At 40.2% G+C, this 26,253-nt stretch overlaps 1 protein-coding gene across 2 annotated transcripts in view; it reads right to left on the bottom strand.

Moving 5' to 3' along the window:
- The window catches only part of LOC126247339 (beta-arrestin-1), a 553,332-nt gene that overhangs the window by 42,776 nt on the left and 484,303 nt on the right, over nt 1-26,253 (bottom strand). For both annotated transcript variants that reach the window (XM_049948472.1, XM_049948471.1), the window contains exons 4-6: nt 24,003-24,063; nt 10,548-10,741; nt 10,282-10,460 (exon numbers count right to left, since the gene is read on the bottom strand). In XM_049948472.1, the coding sequence (XP_049804429.1) occupies nt 10,282-10,460; nt 10,548-10,741; nt 24,003-24,063 (434 nt within the window). The remainder of the gene's footprint in view (nt 1-10,281; nt 10,461-10,547; nt 10,742-24,002; nt 24,064-26,253) is intronic.

The following is a 26,253-nucleotide window of genomic DNA, read 5'->3' as shown; positions in this document are numbered from 1 at the left end:
CAATGTGCTGCACAACAGATGACAGTACCTCTTACTCTGACACTGTGATTCTGACTAAAGAAATGGTATTACAACATTCCAGTTGTGGAGTAAGTTATTGGAAACAAGGAGCAGAGATTGCACTGCTCTGCGTTAACAAAAACGGTGTTTAAAATAAAAATTCCATCTTATATTTGATTCGCCTTGTACATTCTTCTTCAGTGAAGAAGATTTAATTATGGATTCTGGTCTTCCTTGTGGCATCCTCCATTCTGGTATAACCAATGCGTGAGTGTACAGACAATTTATCTACATACTGACTTTGAGTAAGACCAAAGTCTCTCTGGAGTTTTCTTCAGACTGGCAGATATAATTTTACTTTTCAATTCAATTAACACTTCTCAAATTGTTCGCCTTACATACATGCGAGATCAGTTCTACTTTTATTTGTCAACTAGGTTTTAGCTTTACTTAAATCTGTGAATAAGCTCTTCATTTCAGTACCAACTTTATAACATGTCTAACCCATCTCTTACATCTGCCTTAACCATATTTGTACAATAATAGTTAATTTTATCCATTGATATTCTACATTATTCTGCTACACACAGGAAATTTGATGTTAGGAAATTTGATGTTGACCCTGCAGGTAATATGTAATTCACTCCTTTTCACACTTGCTAATCAGAATTACCTTCCTCATTTCTTGATATTCTTTTTCGCACCTGTAGTTACCAATGTTATGTAATAACATTCAGTGATTCCCTCTTCTGTGTCTACTGAATTGAGAAGTTCACATATGTCTGTCATCAGGATATCCAAGACATTACCATTCAGAGTCCATTCTCTATCTGCTGAAGGTAGTTTTCAAGCAAGTACAAGATCACTTCATTCTCTGTCCCTGCCATTTGTTATATTTTTTGCACTCAGTGATGGGAAGAAAATGATGCTAAAAAACAAAGTTCGTACAATGGAAAGATGGAAGTTCACTTGAATTCTTTTCACTCTTATTTAAATTCATAAAATTATTAATGCAGGAGGAATGAAGGTTTAATTACTAGATACAAAATTGGAGCTGTCTGGTCACCAATACATGGATGAGTAAACCATTCATAACACGTTAAAATCCACTCCCCAAAAATTTAAGACCCCTTAACAATAAAGCAATGAGTGAGAGCGTAAGCTGGAGTGGACAAGGAGTAAGACATCACACTGAACATATATTACACACATCTACCGAATGTAAGTCTAGAGTATTAAACAATTCACTGAATCACTTGGTTTAAAAAGGGGGTGTCGGGGTTGGTCTCTCTCTCTCTCTCTCTCTCTCTCTCTCTCTCTCTCTCTCTCTCTCTCTCCACACACACACACACACACACACACACACACACACAAGTAAGAGAATTTTTTTCAACAGCTCTGATTTCAGGGTGTAAAATGTGAAATACTTAAATTTAAATAACATGCATCTCATACTGAGGAGTTCTGCACCTCATACTGAGGAGGTGCACAACACAGAATGTATGGTTTTCTATCAGGCATCAGATAGTAAGTGGAGATTCACCAAACATGGACGGAAGAGCAACAATCTTTTAAATTTCCTACTGCAAGGCTTATTTGCTTATATTGTACATTGGTATATCATAACTCCAATAAGTCCAAATCCAAAAGCATGGTCGTAAATGAAGAACAACATATAGCACTGAAATTATGTTTATTACAAATGCCAAAGTATGGACAGAACTGAATTCCTGTATGGAGAGTGCTGCTATTTATACCAACACTGAACTTCCAGACTAAGCAAACATTACGAACATCGTAAATTTTGAGAACTAAACAACAAATAATTCATTATGGTCACGTTTGAATTGGTGTCCCACAGCAGTCTAGCCAGCAATACTAATGGCTATGCCATGCTACATGCAGCCCATGTCATGGCACTGCTCCCTCTCCTGGAGAAATATCAAGATGCTGTTTCAGAAGCTCTCATTGGAGCCGACTACAGCACCCTTGATCTAGATCTTGTCAATGGTCCTCTGTACAGCAGTGTTGGCAGATCCTCTTCACTAAGGAGAAAAGAGAAGGTAGCCTCTCCTGTTGTTTCGCAATCATCTTTAGTTTCCTTGAATGAAAAACCCTCATCATGAGTCTGCATTTCACGATTGTAGTAGGAATTCCTGCAAGGAACAACAATATATGGTTCAAAGTTGCACAGTAGTAAGTTTTCTGATAGTCTCACTTTCCAAACAGGCATGGAAGTCCATACCAAGTCTCCCAGGTTTTATCTCACTGTCCTGTGCTTCACATTATAGTGCTATCAGTCCTCCTCCTGGGCATCCAGGGTCCATATGTGAGCTAGCTGTCTTGCTTCGTCAGTCTTGGTGATGGGGTGCTTCAAGTAGTCAACCCGCTTATAATACAGTTGAAACAAGAACAGTGTATCCACTTTCATTTTGGACTCACAGTCATGGAGCAGAAAAATGGAGTTAGGCCTGTAGTGCCTCACTCTGATGCGTCATATGAGAATGTCACGATGGGCAGCACTGCATCCTAATCTCTCTTTTGACATCAACGTGCATCAAGAGCATATCCAACAATGTCTTATTAAAGCATTGTACGAGGACATTTGCCTGTTGGTTGTAGGCAATTGTTATCTTACGGGTGATGTCACAATGTGAAATTACTTCCGTTACTAGTCTTGACAGGAAATTTGTTACACGATCGGAGATGATCAAACGTGGTGCTCCGTGCTTCAAAATAATGTCTTCTGCAATGACTCTTACAATTTCCAGAGCTTCAGCAGTGAGCGTAGATTTGGTGACAGAATGGAGAATGAGGTAGTAACTGCTGACTATTATCCACTGATTACTGTTCTCGACTTCAAGAACATCCCCAAGAGGCTGATTACACTTCAGTGAAATGGTGCTGCTGCAAACTGGTACCCGAGGTCCTGGAGGTAAGAGTGGCACATGTTTCTGTTGCTTCCATCCTTTCAATGACTCAGTGTATAATGGTTTGGTAGAGCCCTGTCCAGTGATACCTGTGTCTGGCTCTATCTCGAGTTTTCATGAATTCCATGTCATCAGATGTTGGAATGTTGTGGGAAAACTTCAGGATAGCTGGCTGTAAGTGAGCTGGGATGACAAGCAACCATTCCTGCATCACTGGATCATAGTTCCTTTTATACAATCTAGCAGTCATTGTTACGTGTGCTTGCTGGAACAGCTCTGTCAATCTGAAACCATTATTTTACACAGTCTATGACTGCTTGTGAAGCCTGAAGTAGTCTCATCAGAGAATAACATTATGGCTACATTAGACTAAAACAACAAATTCGAAAGGCTGTGTTCTGTTTTTGATAGTTATTCTTTAAATGCACGTTTGTGTTGGCTGGACGTATTGCCCATTACCAGCCATCAGTACAGTCATTTTCATATCACAAACAAAAGCCGCTGTGTCAAGTAGCACCCGGACAGGTTGGCCGTCATTAGTACATCAATTAGTTTTCTTGACGTCTTCATGACTGTTGTCCATGCAGGATTTTCTTCTGTGGTGGTCTCACATCGATAGCCTTGTTTAGTTTTCTCAATTCAGCAGCTAAGCATTAGTGGTACCTCTGTACGTCAAACGCGAACACCTTCAGCATGTTGAAGAGTGACGGCAATGAGCGTTGTCTCATAGGTTAACTACACTCCTGGAAATTGAAATAAGAACACCGTGAATTCATTGTCCCAGGAAGGGGAAACTTTATTGACACATTCCGGGGGTCAGATACATCACATGATCACACTGACAGAACCACAGGCACATAGACACAGGCAACAGAGCATGCACAATGTCGGCACTAGTACAGTGTATATCCACCTTTCGCAGCAATGCAGGCTGCTATTCTCCCATGGAGACGATCGTAGAGATGCTGGATGTAGTCCTGTGGAACGGCTTGCCATGCCATTTCCACCTGGCGCCTCAGTTGGACCAGCGTTCGTGCTGGACGTGCAGACCGCGTGAGACGACGCTTCATCCAGTCCCAAACATGCTCAATGGGGGACAGATCTGGAGATCTTGCTGGCCAGGGTAGTTGACTTACACCTTCTAGAGCACGTTGGGTGGCACGGGATACATGCGGACGTGCATTGTCCTGTTGGAACAGCAAGTTCCCTTGCCGGTCTAGGAATGGTAGAACGATGGGCTCGATGACGGTTTGGATGTACCGTGCACTATTCAGTGTCCCCTCGACGATCACCAGTGGTGTACGGCCAGTGTAGGAGATCGCTCCCCACACCATGATGCCGGGTGTTGGCCCTGTGTGCCTCGGTCGTATGCAGTCCTGATTGTGGCGCTCACCTGCACGGCGCCAAACACGCATACGACCATCATTGGCACCAAGGCAGAAGCGACTCTCATCGTTGAAGATGACACGTTTCCATTCATCCCTCCATTCACGCCTGTCGCGACACCACTGGAGGCGGGCTGCACGATGTTGGGGCGTGAGCGGAAGACGGCCTAACGGTGTGCGGGACCGTAGCCCAGCTTCATGGAGACGGTTGCGAATGGTCCTCGCCGATACCCCAGGAGCAACAGTGTCCCTAATTTGCTGGGAAGTGGCGGTGCGGTCCCCTACGGCACTGCGTAGGATCCTACGGTCTTGGCGTGCATCCGTGCGTCGCTGCGGTCCAGTCCCAGGTCGACGGGCACGTGCACCTTCCGCCGACCACTGGCGACAACATCGACGTACTGTGGAGACCTCACGCCCCACGTGTTGAGCAATTCGGCGGTACGTCCACCCGGCCTCCCGCATGCCCACTATATGCCCTCGCTCAAAGTCCGTCAACTGCACATACGGTTCACGTCCACGCTGTCGCGGCATGCTACCAGTGTTAAAGACTGCGATGGAGCTCCATATGCCACGGCAAACTGGCTGACACTGACGGCGGCGGTGCACAAATGCTGCGCAGCTAGCGCCATTCGACGGCCAACACCGCAGTTCCTGGTGTGTCCGCTGTGCCGTGCGTGTGATCATTGCTTGTACAGCCCTCTCGCAGTGTCCGGAGCAAGTATGGTGGGTCTGACACACCGGTGTCAATGTGTTCTTTTTTCCATTTCCAGGAGTGTATAATCGTCTGCAGTTGACTAGAGTGTAAAGAACAGTTGTGATGATTCAATGTCCAGTGATATAGCAGTCGTCAAACATTCATTTCAATCTGCAGTAGCATACAATGTGTCAACAGTGAGAACATATTGGCATATTGTCCTCCGTCCTCAAAATGTCTCCTCCTGCATGGCATTATACTTGGTGGAGATGGATGTATACGCACTGGTCAGATGCTGCATTGCGTGGCTGCAGCACGTGCCCAAGTTGGCCAAGTTCATTCTTATTGGTGCATTCGATTGTTGGCAGAGATTGGTCCTAAAGACTGATATATTACTTCTTCAACATTCTCTATTGCCTCCTGACATATGGGGTCGACATTCATGGCTGCTATCTCTCATTTACCAGTTACAATAGTTCTGACTGCCATAAACTTCTCCATCTCTTCTCTTACCAACTATCACGAGATATATGACATGGTGGTGATCTTACACAATTACCATAGGGACCTCATTCCTGAGGCAGTCATACTTTTTTTGTATGACTTTTTTTGTTGGATTTCCTTGATGTGCTGGCAACACTTGATGAATTCTTCAGTTCTTGTGACAGCCTCTACCAGAAGAGCTTAGTAATCATCTTCGATGACTCCTTTCATCAAGAGAGAGATTCTGTCATCTTCTGTCATATTTAGATTCGCAATGTGGCTTACAGCCAAAACATTCTGTATATAAGACTATTGTTTTCCTGTGAAATTAGGCCCTATTCTCCAATTGTTGTTCTGCTAAGCAGACTTGCTGCTGTTTGTTACCACGTTTTCTTCAGATCAGCCTGAGATTTGTCCAAGCTATTGACTATCTCTTCATTATTCTCAGACCAATGCTGGGCTGTGTCATCCAGCTGAAAGCAAACGTTTGCCAAACACTCAGGATCTCCAGTAAACTATGTCACATTGTAAACACGCAAAGTTCAGTTCTGAAAGCAGGGTCCTCAACTGAGTGCAACAATTAGAACTGAGAGCACATTTATTACAAACACCAATGTACAAACAGAACTGAATTCATGGACACAGAATGTTGCTGTTTACACAAAATCTGAATATCCCAGAATATGCAAACATTACAAACTTAATAAATTTCAAGAAACTTCCAAGAAATTATAAATAGTAAATAAACACTCCTATATTTCTGGAAGAATAAATCGACAGTAGCACGGATTACAGAAGTAAGGAAAGATCTAGAAAGAAACATCAAAGAATCAGAAATAACAGAAAGAAACGATTTTTAAAATAAAATACTGAATTTGGAAGGCTTTCAAAGCAGAAGAAATAAAAAAAAATTGGGAGCAACATGGGCAGAAGAAAGGAAGAGACTTCACGGGGAGAAAATGAGGGAATACCAGAAAAATGAAAACAACAACAAAGGAAGATGAGGAACTGAAGTTGTTAATGTGATCCTAGTTGGTCAATATGATAGTAAAAAAACTGGGTGGTGGTCAAGTTTGATGTGAAGACGGCAGCCAGCGACACTAACTGCTACACAGCAATGCATGCAGCATAGCTTGTGGCAGTGTCGTCGTGATCCTTGAACTGTGACCTTTTTGTGCATCCATAGATAATAGCGACCTCACGTACTGGCAGTCTGTGGCTGAGGAATTTTAATTTTTTCGAAGACTTTCATCTTTTCCTTTTTGGCCTACAGGTGGATGAAACATGTTAATTCAACTCTCAACTGAACAGGGCCCAAAAAGTGCATCAGAGTTTTGAAATTAAGTTTAGTCTATTTCATTAACAATGCAGATCAGTAGATCTCACATACGACAAGCATACTGCCAAATGGGGTGACATTGACTGAAAAGTTCAAAAAACATTTTCTATTAAATGACAAGGAAACTCTTATTTCTGTTATGATATTTACCATTCAAAAGTTAATTTGTGGAATGGCTAAATACATAATACTCCTTTACTCTATCTTCAAGGATTTTTTTCTTCACTTTTATAATGAGGTAAAACTTTTACTTGTGTGACCAGAATAAAACAGCTTGTATGCACTGGTCCTTCACAATGACAGATAAATCAATAACAAAAGATAATCTATTATACTTACTATTTATAGAACCATAAATTTAAATTTGAAAATTCTTGGTGAAATCAGGATGAAGCAGACAGTCTTGTCTCGAGCAGTTATTTTATGAACAAATGTCCAAAACTCATCTCTATTCTTAAGTTAAAGGTGTGTGGCAGTATGCAACCCCTAAAACAGATGGAATTATAGCTCTCTATGCAGTGTGCAACATATGTCTCAAAGGGGGGTTAAAATACAGAGCTAGCCGATTTATAATTCTATGGAAGTCTCCTGAACGATATGGAAACTAAACTGAGCTCATTACAAGCACAAATGGCATGCACTGTCATAGTGACTGCCTTAATTGGTGGCTAAAGGAAGATTATGGTTCAACATCTCAACAACACTGAGGTCATTAGAGACAAATTCTGATTTTGATGGATCCTGATCATGCCTTTTCAAAGGAACCAAGCCAGCCAATAACTTAAGTGGACTGCCAGACTGACATTTGATGGCTGTCCTCCTGAATACAAGTCCAGGATCTCAACACTGCACAACCTTTCTTGGTCCTTAATTGGTGGCACATAAGTGGGAGGTAGAATTTGTCACTTACAAATACTGCCACTCACTGGTTATTACCCCTGGCAACAGTACAGCTTCCATTTCAATGATGGACCCAACTTCTCAGCAGAGGTGGATGAAGAAGTTATGAAATAATTTCCTTGTGGAGATAGTCTAAGTGCAGAGACATAGCTCTTGGCTAAGCCCAGATAAGAAATGAGTTAGAATGAGGCTGGGAGTACTTTCATATGGTGGTGAAAGTAATATCTTAGTGCTGGTTTATCTATAGGTAATGAAAGCAGTGCAGAGCCATTGTATCCCCCAACAAAGTTAATATATCATATTAGATGTAAAAATCTTAACTCGTGCTGCAAAAATTATAGGTATCATCAATACCGAACTAAGTGTACTGTTCAGGTGAATAACATGAACGTATCAGGCAACTGATAGGATACAGTCTATAAAAATTATAGCTGTTTAAGTAAGGCATTATTTCAACAACACACATTACTTTACTCAAACAATCAAATACGTAAGGCTAAGAGGTTAAACAGAAGGTCCTTCACACATTATGCCCGGTGTATTTCTTGAGATGATCAAAGAAGTAGCTTGATTATGGCAGTGGAAATTAATGAAAAATATGCAAATTAATCCAGTATGCTCAAAATATAATATGCACACTTATTGCGGAACCAGCACCATGTATCCATCAATGACTCTTGTTACCCCACTTATCCAAAACTTAGATCTATGATTTTTTAGTTAGCAAATATATAACAATAAATGATGACTGATGTCATTCTGAAGTGGTGCACCTTATGTAAATTTTCAGAGCAGTACAACAGAAAGCATAATGTGTTGACTCTAAATAACTGGCTTGAGTATGTGTATATATCCATAAATTATTTGGAACATCAATATTTGTCACAATTAAGTCCTTCGTCATTTTTAATTTTGGAGAGCCGCAACTGATTCAGGGCCAGTAGTGGGCAGAGCATGTGCTTCTAAGTTCAACCGATGATGTCATGTGGGTCAATTTTTGCAGCTGAACTCTCAAGCAGTGCATGGTGTGACTACTTCATTTCTGCTCAAATTTTATGCTTGTTTCTGGGCACAAGTAAGCTAAGCCATTGTGGTGATTAGAAAATTTTGTAGACTGTGTTTTCATGAATCTTCAATGCTTTTTGGCCTTGTATGGGGTTTCAGCAATTAAAAAATTTGGCAGTACTGTAACATTCTTGTGGACTTTTGCATATGGAACATTCTGGTAGACTGTTGCATATGAAATACGATCCGCAGGTCATAAGGATGTGTGTGCCCCTCCCAAACCTCATCATGGTGAATTCTGAATGCAGAACCTAGAGTGGGAGGTCAACTTATTTTACCACAATTTCTACAATGAGATCGGTTGATTAGATAATTAATATTAAAACACTGAACAGAGAAGGTCACAAATAATAACCTCAGTTTTTCCCCCACAAATACAAACAAATGTGGGCCAACTCATTAGGTCAGAATGCAGTTCTAAACAAAGACCCTACTGTCTATTACGATCAAGTTATAATTCATAACCAACCAGTAAGTCCTTTATATCTCCCAGCATATAATCATTTTCTTATTTAATTATATGTCCCATACATCACAATAGCATGGACTGAGATGCATATAGGAAAGGAGAATTAGAACCTAAGAAGAAGTCAAGAGTAGTGTTTTATGAACACACAATTGAAGAAACTTTTAAAATTCGCAGGAATTTAATGTATGTTAACCTTTCAGTATCACATTTTATTGACATCAGAAAATGAATATACTTCAGAATCACAAACAGATGGAAAATATCAGTACAGCTGCATCAAAGCTAGTTTCATGGGATTTAGAAATTAAGAATTAAAAAAGGGTTTTATCCCAATAGTTGCTGCTGCGCAATTTTACTTCATACACATAAATTAACATTTCCCATACTTAATGCAAATAGTTTCACCATCATATTCAACCCTAATTCATCCTGCCACCATGTTCCCCCACCCCTCTTTTGTTGTTTAAAAAATCAAAGATAGGTGATAATTTACTATTTACTTTCTTCTGCAGGATATCATCACACACAGCATTCCACCTTAAATCATGCAGCTATGAAATTTCAAATAGCTACTTACTGAGGGCTGAGACTGAGTATTACAATAAGAAGAAAAGGATAAGAAGCTTCCCAAATGAATTTGAAACAAATCACTGTAAGAGAGTCAACCCATCATTTACTACCAAGGAAAAAGTTCTTGTTTTTAAACATTGCATTCATTTTATCACATTTGTTTCATAACATGCAGACAAAATAAAAATCCACATAAACATTAATATTAATAAACAGGAACTTAACATCACATGAAATACAAGGCAGAGTTTCTAAATGTTGGAGACTAGATAGGTTTAAAATACAGTTTTCCATCACTGCACTCACCACAGATGAAAATGACTGTACATCCCCTCAACAGTTGTCCGACTTCCAAGGAAACTTCAGTAAGAGCGAGAAAGTTCATTAAATGAAATACTACTAGAAAAAATTTAATATAGAATATTATTTCATTTTATACAACTTACCGCTTATGTGGCTTATCATCTTGAGACTCTCCGACAAAAGCTTTCAGTTCATAGTCCACGCCACAAGGTTTTCCTGTATCACCTGGTGCTGGCTGGAGAGTTACTGAAGCAGGACAGTGGGGAGGTAGTTCAAAATAAAATGGATATGCATTTGGTCCTAGTTTCTTGATTAAACGCTCCTGTAAAAGTGTAATTCTGAAGTAAGATAAGTAGCTCTTTAAAAAAAAAATTCATATAAAATCCTAAATACAGATCCACAACAATACCTGTAATCTTGTAAGTGGCCTCTTTGATGTGCTGCTATCCTGGGGATAAATCTGTTCTGATGCAAGGTACAAATCTTTCCTGAAAGTAAGTCCTAGGACATCCAGATCCTCACGACCATACCGAAAAGCAGCAAGAACATGACCAAACACCTTCCGGTCTTTAACGTAATCTGGGTCGATAAGTACCACTCCATCTAACATTAAAAAAGACATTACCAATATAAAGAGCATGAACATTGGGGTCAAGAATCAGCATGTGAGAAACACAGAAAATGAAAATACACTAAAAACATCAACACGTTAAAAGTATATGAAAGAAATTTTGGTCTTAATAACTAGTCAAAAAACACGAAAAATATAGAACAAGCATTCTATCTCAGAAACAATCCCACAATATTTGAATTCTTACACAGTGTCAATTACATACAATACTTTCAACATACTATGTGATATTTACCTAAAATATTACAACATTTGAAAGCAAATAGTGTGAAAAGAACACCGGCACTGTAATATGACAAAAGAATTCAACAAGTGGCGAATTGAAGCCCTCAGAATTTAGTAATAGAGACACACTAATTTTAATTTATTTTCCTTTAAAAATATAAAACCTAAGTACATAAGAGTTACACCTGCAATATATTCCACTAATGAGAACACAAGAAATTTATTTTAATTTATGGATGTCCATCTTATTGCATGGACCAGGGACTTCAGCTGGTGATGTATATAAGAAAGAGTACCACCACAGCTACATCTTCAGCACGTCTTTATTCTACCACATGACTAGTTTCGGTGGCACATTACCACCATCCTCAAGCTTGTTTACCAAAGGACAATAACAAAATGCCAATATTTGAAAACTAAACAACTATAAAACAACTAACATGCAATATTATGGTACGCTATTGTACTAGTTGAAGTAACCTTAAAGTAATATTCTACAAAGCACCAAAAGAGCACATATTTCAATACCTCCATTTTCTTTCTTGCACTAGTCCAGAAATGCATAAGTGTATAAAACACAAGAACAGAATAAGCCTGAACCACAGTCACAAAATAGAGGGCTGTTGTCATATGCAAAAACAATGGACATCTGAATAGGTAACTTTCGCTCCTTTCAAACCAAATCATTAAAACAACACAGTAAAAAATTTAACTAAGCGTTCCAAACATTAGACATAATCCAATGAAAAATATCCACTGAAGTTTAAAGACATATGCCAAAGGTGTATACATGATGTAAGAACCTAATGGTAAAAGCTAACCACAGACCCGTAGCAACTACACATGAACCACACAATTTTGTGACAACCTGTCTCCACGAACTATAACGTCCCTCCTCTCAAAACTCTTGATAACTGTGTACCCTTAAATAACCAAATACACTGGGCCGCAAATATTATGTTCACTACTACACCCTTGTGTGATAAACATGAACACCTAACGCCCATGAAACAAAACTAAAATATCCACTTGAAACAGTATATTCCTCCATAATAATGCCCTCCTAGAGATAAAACCTGGGAACCCGTATAGGTGCAATTCCTCCCCCTCCTCCCCCTCCTCCTCCTCCTCCACCATACCCCTACCCTCTGCACTGTAATGTTGATGTTATTTTTTGTTTGGTGTAGAGCAGATTTTTAACTATAGGATATACTAAGTCTGACATCGTATGATGATTGGTGTTTTGCTGGTAGTAGTCTAGATTTATGCAGAGATAAGATATGGAGTGCTCATAGCTAGTCCTGGTGCTGGTATGGTTTGATTTTATTTCAGTAGTGGTGTTTCTTCTATGGTTAGCATTATAGTTCATATGATCACACAGGCCCAAGTGTTTAGTGGTCATGGAACTAGTACTTTGGTACATTCCAGATATATACCTTTTTAGCTTGTGCTGTTATTTGGGTTAGCTTTTGTTTTATTACAACATGAAATTTTAACAGCGATGTCATTCTTCCACCAACCTCTTCAATATCTGTAGTTTTTGTCATTGGTTCAAGTATATAGTGTTATAAATATGGATCATGGTTTTAGACTCCAGGATGTATTGACATAACATATTGGTTCATTTGTATTGCATCATTCTCTCCCTCCATGTCTATTCCAACTTCCCTTCACTCCTGCCTTCTAACCCCTTAGTTCGTCAACATTACTTTCCCCCTCAGGTCTGCCTAGTTTTTTGTGCATAGAATTTTGTTGCTATTTGATGGTTAGGACATGGGTAGGATTGGCAGTTAAGGTGATAATCTACCATGATGCTGGCATGTGGTGAAGATGGAGGTCTATTGATGGTGAGAGGCTGCCTACTTTATGTAGGGAATGTTTGGCTTGTACCTTTGTGTAGTGATATCAGTTACTGTCACATAACTTCTGTGGTTTTAGTGTTTTTTCTTGTTTTTATGCCCTTTAGGTAGGGTCACCATGTGCTTTGATAATTGTATAAGTTAGTGTAATGTGGCATCACAACTTCTATACTAGTCCTTAGTACTTTCTACCTATGGTTGTTGCATTCTTGTGATTAGTTTTGGAAATGAAATGGTTGTTGTCATAGCAGTTCATTTTCATTATGACTATATTGGTACGGTCTTATTTCTTCTAAAGCATTGTTTATTTGTACAACAATGCTCCTTAGTCTACTTACCGCACATAAAATTTTGGGTTCTTTATCGTAATCCTAAGCTATGATTTTAGTATGCCTTTGGTGTAGTATTTACATGTTTATAGATATTTGATTTACTCTTTCGTCATCTGTGGGCAATTATGCATCAACCATGGGGTAATGCTTTGCTTTACTAGGTTTCTGTAAGTTTTTGACTGTATGGCATTTCCACTGGTTATAGCCTGTTGGCTATTGTAGGGATATGTGCTTAGGCCGACCCTCCCACATACTCATTTTTGGATATATGTATTAGCTTGCCTAATTTATTCATACTGGTCTCTGTGGTTCATAGTGTTTGGCTGTAGTAATGAGACCTGTCACATTGATACATAGGTCCACGAGTTTTTAGTAACCATGATCAATGGTGGGTTACCCACTGTTATTCCTGCTAGTGCTAATATGTCCTGCTATGTGGTTTTTCTAGATGTGTTTTTCTTTTGAAGTTATGGTATCTTCATATATAAAACTTCCTTCTAGAAACATCTTCATATATAGTTAGACATTTTAGTAACATTTGCAAGTACCAGCTGATAGGGAAAATGGACTGTTTTGTCATATATTCTGGATTTATGTTTCTTACTGACAACCCTAATTGGTTCTGGCTAGTATTTGGTTCTTATTTATCTACAAAAAATCCTATTGGAGGAACATCTGCAACTAAGCATTATACCAGAGGTTGAAAAACAATGCTACAGTTTTAAGGTTCTTTTATTTAGAACACGACCGATTTCAGGCTCAGGCATCACATCACATGTTTTACTGAAAATAGCAGGAGACTGGAGATGATGATAGCTTTTACCCGGAGTAACACACATAAAAAAGCAAAAAAGTTCCATAAACATTTTAGAAGCCACTGGTCGGGCTAGATGCTGTAAAACCTAAGTCAATGACAAAATGGCACCAGGCAGTACTACAGACGGCTGCCTTGGTAAAGAAATATGCAGTGAGTACCAGGATACTTACACTCAGTGCTGTGACCCCCAGCACCACGGTCGACGAGTACAGGACACGGTGTATGATCAGTGAACGCACAGTAAGGAGAAAGTGTACTCAAAGAGGGAAGCAAACTGGTAAACCAGAGTGGCGAAATACAGCCGTCTGTTAATATTTTCCTTTAGTGCTGTTGCTGCTAGCTATTAATTGGCATTATAGTTTCTGACAGTGTGGCTTGTAAGGTTTTGCTACCTTCCATTTTGTTCAGTACCGAGATGCCTTTAAATAGGAGCAGCACATGTGTATGCTCTTTTAACCGACTAAATTATAGACTCGCATGCCCATTGTGGAAAGAGAAAATTTTCACTGTGTTTTGCAATTTATACATAAATTTTATGTCACCAACTTCCACTCAGTTTTACTACAGTCCTGTAATGCCCTGTTCAGTATGTTCCTTTACCACTAGCAATGCACTTTTAATGTTTATCATGTAACTTTCTGTGTAATGGTCTATTTTTTATTTTCAATGTGAATCACTAATTCAAATTGTGAACGGCCTGGCTAGTCGCCCCGCGTTCTTCCCGTCAACAGATGGCAGTACTTTTGCCACTCTGGTTTAACAGTTTGCTTCCCCCTTCGCGTACACTACTCCGTGCTCTGCGTTTGCTGGTAATACGCCGTGTCCTGTACTCGTCAACCGCGGCACTTGCAGTCACAGCACAAAGTATAAGCGTACTGGTATTCGTTGCATATTTCTTTACCCAAGCAGTCGTCCATAGTACTGTCTAGTGTCACTTTGGCATTCACTTAGGTTTTACAGAACTTAGCCCAACCTGTGGTTTTTAAAATTTTTATGTATATTACAGCATGTAAAAACTATCACCACCACTCTCTTGCTGTTTGCAATATAACACTTGATGATGGGCGTATAAGAGCCCGAAACCGGTTGTGTTCTAAATAGAAGAAACTTAGAACTGTAGCAGTATTTTCAACCTCTGAGCCATGTTCTTGAGTATTTTATTGATGTGTCATGTCGCATTTTGCTAGTTCTTAGTCTTGCTGTCATGGTGTAATTCTGATAATGAGTTCAGCTGTGATTTGTATTTTACCAATCGTCGTATAATAATTACTAAGGATACTCATCCTGTGTTCCCGAGTTCAAAAAAGGTTAGCAGTTCTTATCAGGATATGCTGCACAGTTACTACAATAATGGGTTTGAACTCCCATCAAGTTGTTTGTGTCTACTTAGGCCGTAGATTTTCATTATGGGTTAGTCTTCCCATATGTTACTTCTTACAGCGTGATACTTTGTTATCTGGATTATGGAGGTAAAGGTCCAGTTTCCATTTCTCCTTTTCCCTTTGTCACCGCACACATTACATCAATATGTCAAGGCATGTGACGTTGCACATATCGTGCTCTACTGTTTTCATAATAAGTAATGGGTGTTTCAGAAGGGAATGTACCGCATTTTTTATTGTTGTTACGCCCAGCCCCGGATCTACAATATTTCCAAACCGGACCAAAAACTTCATAGAACGAACATCCCTCTCCCTCACCCGTTGAGCGCTTGAGATTTTTCAAACATATATTCATTTTGTTGCGCACATCATTCTGAAGAGATTGATATATAAAACATATATGTTCGAGGAAATGTAAGACATGTTATTATCAGTGGTCAAAATTGTGCCAAAATGCAATGCCACCCCTCTTCACACAGCATCCTTCTATCGCACTGCACTGTAGAACTCAAATGTGTATATTTTGTAATGAAAGCCATCAAACCTCTATCCAGGACAGTGGAAATTAAAATGTCCTGTGGCACCTCTCCGACTAACAGTGGACCAGTTTTGACATGCTATACCCCTAAATAAAAAAATTTAAAAAACCACAACTGATATTGGGTGGGATTATTTGTGACCAGGACAATAAGAACTCTTCAGAAAGTTTGCACTCTTTGGGATGGCCGATGTGGCCGAGTGGTTCTAGGTGCTTCAGTCTGGAATCGCGCAACCGCTATGGTCGCAGGTTCGAATCCTGCCTCGGACATGGATGTGTGTGATGTTCTTAGGTTAGGTAGGTTTCAGTAGTTCTAAGTTCTAGGGGACTGATGACCTCAAATGTTAAGTCCCATAGCGCTCAGAGCCATTTTTTTTGCACTCTTTATTGTCTGAGAGCTAATAACTCTCTGTTTCGTACGAGTTAAAATTAAATACGGGAAACACTAAACCATTAAAGACAAGAGATAAGCAAGACAGTAGACATTTCTTCATGGGAAACGATAAATGTAACGTAATGTAAGGTAATGGTTAAGTCCCAGCATTTTTTTCTCTCTAATCTTGCTACAGCTTCACACTGTGTGCTTTCCTTTACGTGAAAGAATCTATTATATCATAAAAGTTCGTCAAACATTTTGCTACATGAAAAATTTAAATGACGTTTTCTAATACTTAAAAAACTGTTCTTATTAACAGTAACCAAGACTGGTGTGGCTTCTTGATTTGATTACATCTATTTTGTCACTGTCTGGTAGATAAAACGAAATAGGCCTTTCTAATATTTCAGCAATTTTAACACACGCCAAATAAGCGAGACTGACTTGGAAAAAATGGTAATTTTTATCTACCTCATTTACATAAATAACACGACAAAACATAATTCAGGAAGTACCATTATCAAATGCCAACTAGACCTACTAAAAGCAAAAAGTTTTTTTGTTATGAAACAGTTTCATATGTCATTTGTATGCCCCAGTTTCTCAAGCATGAGATCGAAAAGTAGAAGTAGTAGTAGTAGTAGTAGTAGTAAACTTTTATATAACTCTGGAATCATAATATCCTTCCATGCAATTTGCGTGATGTCCTCATTTCTTCTCGTTACCCATTCTAACAAATAATCCTGTTATCACTAATTCTGCAAATATTCATGACGTGGTCAAAACTTAAAACTTATTCTCCGGTTAACTTCACTAACCCTGCCAGAATCACAGGTTCAGTTATCCCGCCTTTATTCTCAGGTTAGGTGTTATTACGCGTTCGTACAACCCGTTTTCCGCGCTACTCCGAGATTAGATTAGATTAGATTTACTTTCATTCCAATTGATCCGTAGTGAGGAGGTCCTCCAGGGTGTGGAACATGTCAGAAAAACAACAATACATGACAAATATTTACAACTAAAACAAATAAGCTAATGTACCATTCCACAGGTCCCAAGTGGAATGATCATCATTTTTTAATGAACACTAAGAGTCATTTTACAAATACTAATGCACTGAATTTAAAATAAAAAAGTTTTTTTATTTATTTATAAGGTAATACAACTACTATAATACTTATTTACAATGAAAACATTACTGCACTGAAATGGTGCAGAAGTTAGATTGTACTAACCCACACACACACACACACACACACACACACACACACACACACACAAATTTTCAATGAACACATTACTGCACTGAAATTGTGCAGAAGTTATGTTGTACTTATATACAAATCAGTTGGTTTAACTAAGAAATTCATCAATGGAGTAGGAGTTGGCCACCAATAAATCCTTTAGGCTTCTCTTAAACTGAATTTCATTGGTTGTTAAGCTTTTTATGGCTGCTGGCAAGTTATTGAAAATGTGTGTTCCTGAATAATGCACACCTTTTTGTACAAGACTAAGTGACTTTAAATCCTTGTGAAGATTATTCTTATTTCTAGTACTGATTCCATGAATTGAGCTGTTGATTTGAAAAAGTGATATATTTTTAATGACAAATTTCATTAAGGAATAAATATATTGGGAAGCGGTAGTTAGTATCCCTAGTTCCCTAAACAGGCTTCTGCAGGATGTTCTTGAGTTCACACCACATATAACTCTCACTGCACGTTTTTGTGCCCGGAAAACTTTAGCTTGGCTTGATGAATTACCCCAAAAAATAATCCCATATGACATTATGGAATGAAAGTAAGCATAGTATGCCAGCTTTTTCATTTTTATATCCCCTATGTCTGACAAAATTCGCATTGCAAACAGAGATTTGTTAAGACGCTTCAGCAGTTCTGTGGTGTGCTCCTCCCAGTTGAATTTATTATCAGGCTGTAATCCCAAGAATTTAACACTGTCCACTTCTTCTATCTTCTTGTCATCGTATGTTAGACATATACTCTTGGGACACCCCTTACAAGTTCTGAACTGCATGTAGTGTGTTTTTTCAAAGTTCAGTGACAAAGAATTGGCTAGGAACCAGTGATTAATGTCCACAAATATTTTATTGGCTGATCTTTCTAAGACTACACTTGATTTGCTATTTATTGCAATGTTTGTATCATCGGCAAACAAAACAAACTTGGCATCTGGTAATGTTACTGATGAAAGGTCATTGCTAATACCACCCTTTGTTTGCTGCCAGAGATATAAGATTTGAACCATTTTGCAGCATTTCCTGTTATACTATAATATTCTATTTTACTTAAAAGGATATTGTGATTTACACAGTCAAATGCCTTTGACAGATCACAAAATATACCAGTTGCCTGCAATTTTTTGTCTAATGAATTAAGCACATTTTCACTGTAAGTGTAGATAGCCTTCTCAATATCAGAATAGATTTAAGCGGCTGCTGACCGGGAACTGTACAATTGGCCTTCAGTAGCATAGCGATCTAGCAAAAATTGTCAAAATTTTCTTTCATACACCGAGAATATACGATGTAATCTTTCTTAGCTGTTTTTCTTGTTAGTGTCGTTTATTTCCACTCTGGTAGTCTGAATCTATGGATTTCACTAATAACTACACCTACAATTCCAACACCCAATCAACCACGTGAAACAAACAGTGAGTGGCATTCAGCCGCTCATGTTTATTCAGCTTCAGCCCCGTCCCCTTTTGTCTGCGGGAAAGTTTTTTCATTTCTAGATGTGACGGGGATTCCCCGGGCAGAGACATCACGTACACTATGCAAGCATTCGCATATCAACTTATGATTCATTCAGAAAGCAACTTAGAATGTGTTCAAAAAGGTTCAAAAACCAACAGTGATCCATTTCAATATCATATGAACAACCGATACACCAACGTGTGCTGGATGCTACTTGATTTGTAAATCACGGTTTTTTCTTGAAGAATATGAATTTGGTGCCCCCTTAATTTGACGCCCAAGGCAGATATCCTGCTTTGTCTTCCCTCCCCCTCCCCCGACTCAGTCATAGTTACAGCTCATCTGATGGTCTACTGGCCTACATATTTATGTATTGTGTACGATTAGAGATCAGAGAGTACCAGATTGTCTTAGGCACCCATGCCCAACCCTGAGACAATGAAGCTGTAGCAGTTAGGTTATAGGTATTTAAATCTGTTTTCGGGTTCCTTGGTTTTATTTCTAGGAGGGCTTTGTTACAGAGGAAAGTACTGTTTAAAGTGGGTATTTTAGTTTTGTTTCTTGCAATTAGGGGTCGGTGTTTATCACAGAAGAGTGTAATAGTGAAAACAATACTTGAGGTCTGGTACATCTCGTTATTGAAGGGTACATAGTTATGAAGAGTTTTCAGAGGAGGGACTTTTCAGTTTTTGAAGCTAGGTTGTCACAAAATTGTGTGGTTCATATACAGTTGCAAAGGGTCTGTGGTTAGGCTGTACCATATTAGTTTCACTTTCACCATTAGGTTCTTACAACATGTATACATTTTTGGCACACGTCTTAAACATTATTGGACTTTTTCGTTGGATCATGTCTACTATTTGGGACCTTTTGTTAAATCTATACCATGATACATTGTGTTATTTTAATGATCTAGTTAGAAAGGAGCGAAAGTTGCCATTTTAGATGTCCACTGTTTTTACATATGATGAAGCCATGCGTTTTGTGACTTTATTCAGGTTTACTCTGTGTTTACGTTTTATACATTACTGCGGGAAAAAAATGGGGGTACTGACATGTGTGCTCTATTGGTACTTCATAGATTATTACCTTAAGGTTACTTCAACTAATACATTAGAGTACCACAATTTTTTGTACTCATTATTTCATAGTTGTTTAATTTTCAAATATTGGCGTCGTGCTATTGTTTGTTTGTTGGTTGGTTGGTTGGTTGATTGATTCGGGGGAGAGGACCAACCAGTGAGATCAGTCACTGTGTTCTTATTATTTGGTAAACGTGGCCTGAGGATGGCGGTAATGTGCTGCCAAAACTTGTTGTGTGATAGAATGAAGACATTTCAAGATACAGCTATTGTGGTACTTTTTCCCATACATAACATTATTTTAGATCAAGGATACTTACTGTTTTATACACTCCTGGAAATTGAAATAAGAACACCGTGAATTCATTGTCCCAGGAAGGGGAAACTTTATTGACACATTCCTGGGGTCAGATACATCACATGATCACACTGACAGAACCACAGGCACATAGACACAGGCAACAGAGCATGCACAATGTCGGCACTAGTACAGTGTATATCAACCTTTCGCAGCAATGCAGGCTGCTGTTCTCCCATGGAGACGATCGTAGAGATGCTGGATGTAGTCCTGTGGAACGGCTTGCCATGCCATTTCCACCTGGCGCCTCAGTTGGACCAGCGTTCGTGCTGGACGTGCAGACCGCGTGAGACGACGCTTCATCCAGTCCCAAACATGCTCAATGGGGGACAGATCTGGAGATCTTGCTGGCCAGGGTAGTTGACTTACACCTTCTAGAGCACGTTGGGTGGCACGGGATACATGCGGACGTGCATTGTCCTGTTGGAACAGCAAGTTCCCTTGCCGGTCTAGGAATGGTAGAACGATGGGTTCGATGACGGTTTGGATGTACCGTGCACTATTCAGTGTCCCCTCGACGATCACCAGTGGTGTACGGCCAGTGTAGGAGATCGCTCCCCACACCATGATGCCGGGTGTTGGCCCTGTGTGCCTCGGTCGTATGCAGTCCTGATTGTGGCGCTCACCTGCACGGCGCCAAACACGCATACGACCATCATTGGCACCAAGGCAGAAGCGACTCTCATCGCTGAAGACGACACGTCTCCATTCGTCCCTCCATTCACGCTTGTCGCGACACCACTGGAGGCGGGCTGCACGATGCTGGGGCGTGAGCGGAAGACGGCCTAACGGTGTGCGGGACCGTAGCCCAGCTTCATGGAGACGGTTGCGAATGGTCCTCGCCGATACCCCAGGAGCAACAGTGTCCCTAATTTGCTGGGAAGTGGCGGTGCGGTCCCCTACGGCACTGCGTAGGATCCTACGGTCTTGGCGTGCATCCGTGCGTCGCTGCGGTCCGGTCCCAGGTCGACGGGCACGTGCACCTTCCGCCGACCACTGGCGACAACATCGATGTACTGTGGAGACCTCACGCCCCACGTGTTGAGCAATTCGGCGGTACGTCCACCCGGCCTCCCGCATGCCCACTATACGCCCTCGCTCAAAGTCCGTCAACTGCACATACGGTTCACGTCCACGCTGTCACGGCATGATACCAGTGTAAAAGACTGCGATGGAGCTCCGTATGCCACGGCAAACTGGCTGACACTGACGGCGGCGGTGCACAAATGCTGCGCAGCTAGCGCCATTCGACGGCCAACACCGCGGTTCCTGGTGTGTCCGCTGTGCCGTGCGTGTGATCATTGCTTGTACAGCCCTCTCACAGTGTCCGGAGCAAGTATGGTGGGTCTTTTTTCCATTTCCAGGAGTGTATTATGTATTAATTTCTACATATATTGCAGGGTGAAATCTTTTTTTTAACAAGTTGACAAGTAAACTTTGTATGATGGTGAACATTTGTAGCTACTATCTCTAACTTACAGTTATCTGAGAAATACATAGGTTGGATAAAAAGTGGTGACGACACCGCTACAATTCATACCAGATTTTATTGACAGATATCCACTGTATTACATGCCCTCAATATAATCGCTCAACATCTGTATCACCTTCTCCAACACATATGGAAAGCGTTTTACACTGTCAGCATGTCCATATCTATCAATGTCTCACAAAGACTGCCTGTCCTATGCCATGGATGATGTCTTCTCTTGTGTTGTAGCATGTGCCACAAAGAGGTTCCTTCATTTTGACGAACAGCTCATAGTCGTAAGGAGTCATATTGGGTGAATATGGTGGATATTCCAGTATCTCTCACTCCCATGTACGCAGGCACAGGGTTTGCCATGTGGCATCATGTATTGCCATGAGGGATGATGGGATGCAGTGCCAGAAGGTGCAGTCACTTTCCTCTTAGTATGAGATGTGGGGCATGTCTCAACAAATTTCAGTAGTAGGCTTCCAAAATATAATGTTATGGTGCTTGAACTGACCTCCATTACTATCAGACAGTATACACTGCAACTGACTGAAACACAGCCATCACACTCACTGCACTACTTCAAATGATCTGCTGCTATCAGCTACAGACAGCATGCATGTCATCTGACACACATCCTTCGTGTTACGGCAGTGTTGCTACCACTTTTCATCCAACTCTTGTACGAGGGCGGTTCAGAAAGTAACCTCCGATTGGTCACAGTGCGGGTTGTGGGGGGAGTAGCGACGCCATCTGTGCGTTCACGCACTCAACAGGTCAGTCGGCATCAAGCCGTGGTCGAGTGAACTTCGTACCTGCGCTAGTTTAGTTTTTGTGGCAGTTTGAAATGTGTGCTGCAATAGAAAACCCCGCCAAATGTGAAGTGCGTGCTGTCATAAGGTTTTTTTACAGCCAAAGGATATTCTGCAGCAGCTATTCATCGTGAGCTTTGTGCCGTGTACGGACCAAGAGTTATGAGTGAAGGAGTTGTCCGTGAATGGGTACGTTTATTTAAAAGTGGACGAGAAAACGTTCGTGATGAAGAGAGGAGTGGTAGACCATCATTGGTGACTGACGAACTCGTTCAGACTGTTGATGCAAAAGTTCGTGAAAATCGACGTTTCTCAATGTCGGAGTTGTCTACTGGTTTTCCACAGATTTCTAAGACTCTCTTGTACTAGATAGTGACAGCAAGATTGGGTTACCGTAAGTTCTGTGCACGATGGGTGCCGAAAATTCTTACCGACCACCACAAAACTCAAAGAATGGCCTCTGCATTAGACTTTCTGTCACGTTATGAGGACGAAGGAGAACCATTGTTAAACAGAATCGTGACCGGTGACGAAACCTGGATTAAGTACGTGAACCCTGAGACAAAAGAACAATCAAAGATGTGGGCACATTCAAATTCGCCTACCAAACCAAGAAAAGCCTCGCAAGATTTTTCTGCCAGAAAACTGATGGCAACGGTGTTTTGGGATGCCAAAGGGGTGTTGTTGGTTGAATTCATGGAACGTGGAACGACCATTAATCAAGACGTGTACTGTGAAACAATAAAAAAGTTACGACGGGCTATACAGAACAAACGCCGTGGTATGCTGACTTCCGGTATCGTTTTTTTGCACGATAACGCCCGTCCTCACTCTGCTCGCAGAACAACGGCCCTTCTTGAGTCCTTCAAGTGGGACGTTATCAACCATCCACCTTACAGCCCAGACCTGGCGCCAAGTGATTATCACCTCTTCATGCATTTGAAGAAATGGCTCGGGTCACAGCGGTTTGATGACGACGAAGAGCTCAAAGATGCGGTCACAGGCTGGCTCCAGGCACAAGCGGGTGATTTTTATGCAGAAGGAATTTCAAAGCTTGTGAAGAGATACGATAAGTGCCTCAATCGCTATGGAGACTATGTAGAAAAATAGTGCAAAGAGTTAGTTGTAAGATGTATATATTAAAATATTTTTATTTAACTTGGTGTATTTTTTTAAATCAACCGGAGGTTACTTTCTGAACGGCCCTCGTATATTTAATATACACATATTTAATAATATTTAATATACAAATATTTTCTCACCTATGGGATCCACGTGTGTTATATGATCAACAAAATCCCTTTTTCCCAAATATACAGTAATCTGAAAGACAAGAAAACATAACATTAGAAGAATCACATATACAATGTACACTGCAGCAACAAAATTAAATACCTATTACTAATAAATTAAAAATATAAAGCCTAACAATGGTGCAAACCACGACATTTACAATGACTACTTATAACTTTGGTTAAGCCTACTGTGACTATAAAAAATATTGAGGATGCAGTATCAATTTCACTTACAATATGGTTGCCATTTGTTTTCCTTTAATGGTCAGAGAGATATATATGAGAACATTACTGCAGAAGTTATCTTAAGAAACTTTTGATTGTAATTACTATCATGTTGATACTGGTATAATGTGGGTATAGACATAGTGGTGTACCAGAGCTAAGTGACAACCAACTATTAACTATTAATAAATCTGATATGAAAGCAAGGGCACATCAAAATGATTAAACCAATTGTATGGGAAAACAGAAGCTGAAACTAACACTTTTTCACAGTATTAGCAGCCAATTTTTTCTTTAAATCCTTATACCATTTTAAAAATCAGCTTCATTAGATGAGCAACTTTCCCAATGATTTTCTCAACTGTAATAATCTTGTTCTGACTAGTAAATCACCTTTAACCACTCACTTTTTTGTGATACTTGTATGTCAGTAATGGCAGTTTATTTCCTGTTCCCTCCAGTGAGCAATAAACAACATTTTTCTAAAATATAAATTTGTCTAGTTTTAAAACTACTAACCTTGTCAAATCATTATCAAAGGATGTCAACAACATGCTAAAAATTACAGTGAATAAGCCATGGTAATCATTTCAGTCCCATTACTTCGTTATTTTTAATTGTATTGACATAATGCTTTTTGTACACTGTTCCTAGACATCAATTTGTCATTTAGATTTCTTCCTTCAACAAAGAATTTTCGTTGACAAATATCTATCTATCTATCTATTTGTTTGTTTATTTATTGAAGTCAGAAACAATACAAAACATGGCAATTGTCAGCAAAACCAAATGAACCATTTGAACCAACCAAATGAAAGAAATGTTTATCAAGATACACTACTGATGACCAAAATTTTGCAACTTCAATTGCTCTCGGAGCTGCAAGCAAATCTTCTGTGCAAGCCGCAGCACATATTTGACATTCCAGTAGCTGTTCCATAGTGTGCGTTTCTATGCAGTAACAGTTTGCAGTATCCACAGGTAAGTGCCATTTCTGTAGAGTACTCTGGATCTTCCAATGCCAGAGCAAGTGAGTGACCTCCACATGATCGATTTCTACTCATGCCCAGGTTGGAGGGTTTCCAAAGGGAGAAGTCAGGTAGACTTACCCTCAAGTCAAAAGAATTACAATCATTTACTCACTACAGCTGCTGCTGTTTGCAGAACTGAAGTAGTGTTGAGGAAACTACTTCTGAACCTCAAGCGCTGCTGGAATGTGTCCATGTAACTGACGATTCTCCTGATGATCCTGATTTGCTATCTCCGCACTAGCAGCTACTTGATGATGAACATATGGTGGCACTATGCCTGCTAGCTGGTTCCAAACAACTTGTCAGAAGCCTCCATGTTTCATTCAGTGCCTTGTCAACTATGTTTATGTGCATACATTTGTACCAGATTGGCACACACACACACACACACACACACACACACACACACACACACACACACACACACACACGCACACACGCACACACGCACACACGCACACACGCTCACACGCACACACGCTCACACGCTCACACGCTCACTCGCTCACTCGCTCACTCGCTCACTCGCTCACTCGCTCACTCGCTCACTCGCTCACTCGCTCACTCGCTCACTCGCTCACTCGCTCACTCGCTCAGGGTTAGTGATTGAGAGCCCATTGTGCTACAACGAGTGATCTCTTGAAGGATACAATTTCTCACTTCCACCTTCATTCTTGTATTTCACAGTGCTATTTGTATGTCACATATCGACCCAGAGTGCTTCCACTTATTTTCGTTGATCGGTTGGTTGGATGTGAAGGGACTAAACAGCAAAGTCAACAGTCCTTTGATTCAGGGGTGGTTAATAAAGAATTTGTGATGTCCACAAAGCACATTATCTGATGATGGAAGTAGGTAGGCGAGGTAATACCAAGACATGGAAGGCACTGATGCCAAAGCTAGGAAAGAATTTTCAGAAAAGTGTATGGACTGGATCAGTAAGTAAGACAGAGCAGACAAGG

This window comes from Schistocerca nitens, chromosome 1 (assembly GCF_023898315.1).
Source record: "Schistocerca nitens isolate TAMUIC-IGC-003100 chromosome 1, iqSchNite1.1, whole genome shotgun sequence".
In the NCBI taxonomy this organism is placed as follows: Eukaryota; Metazoa; Arthropoda; class Insecta; order Orthoptera; family Acrididae; genus Schistocerca; species Schistocerca nitens.
This window is presented reverse-complemented; position numbering and strand designations above follow the sequence as displayed.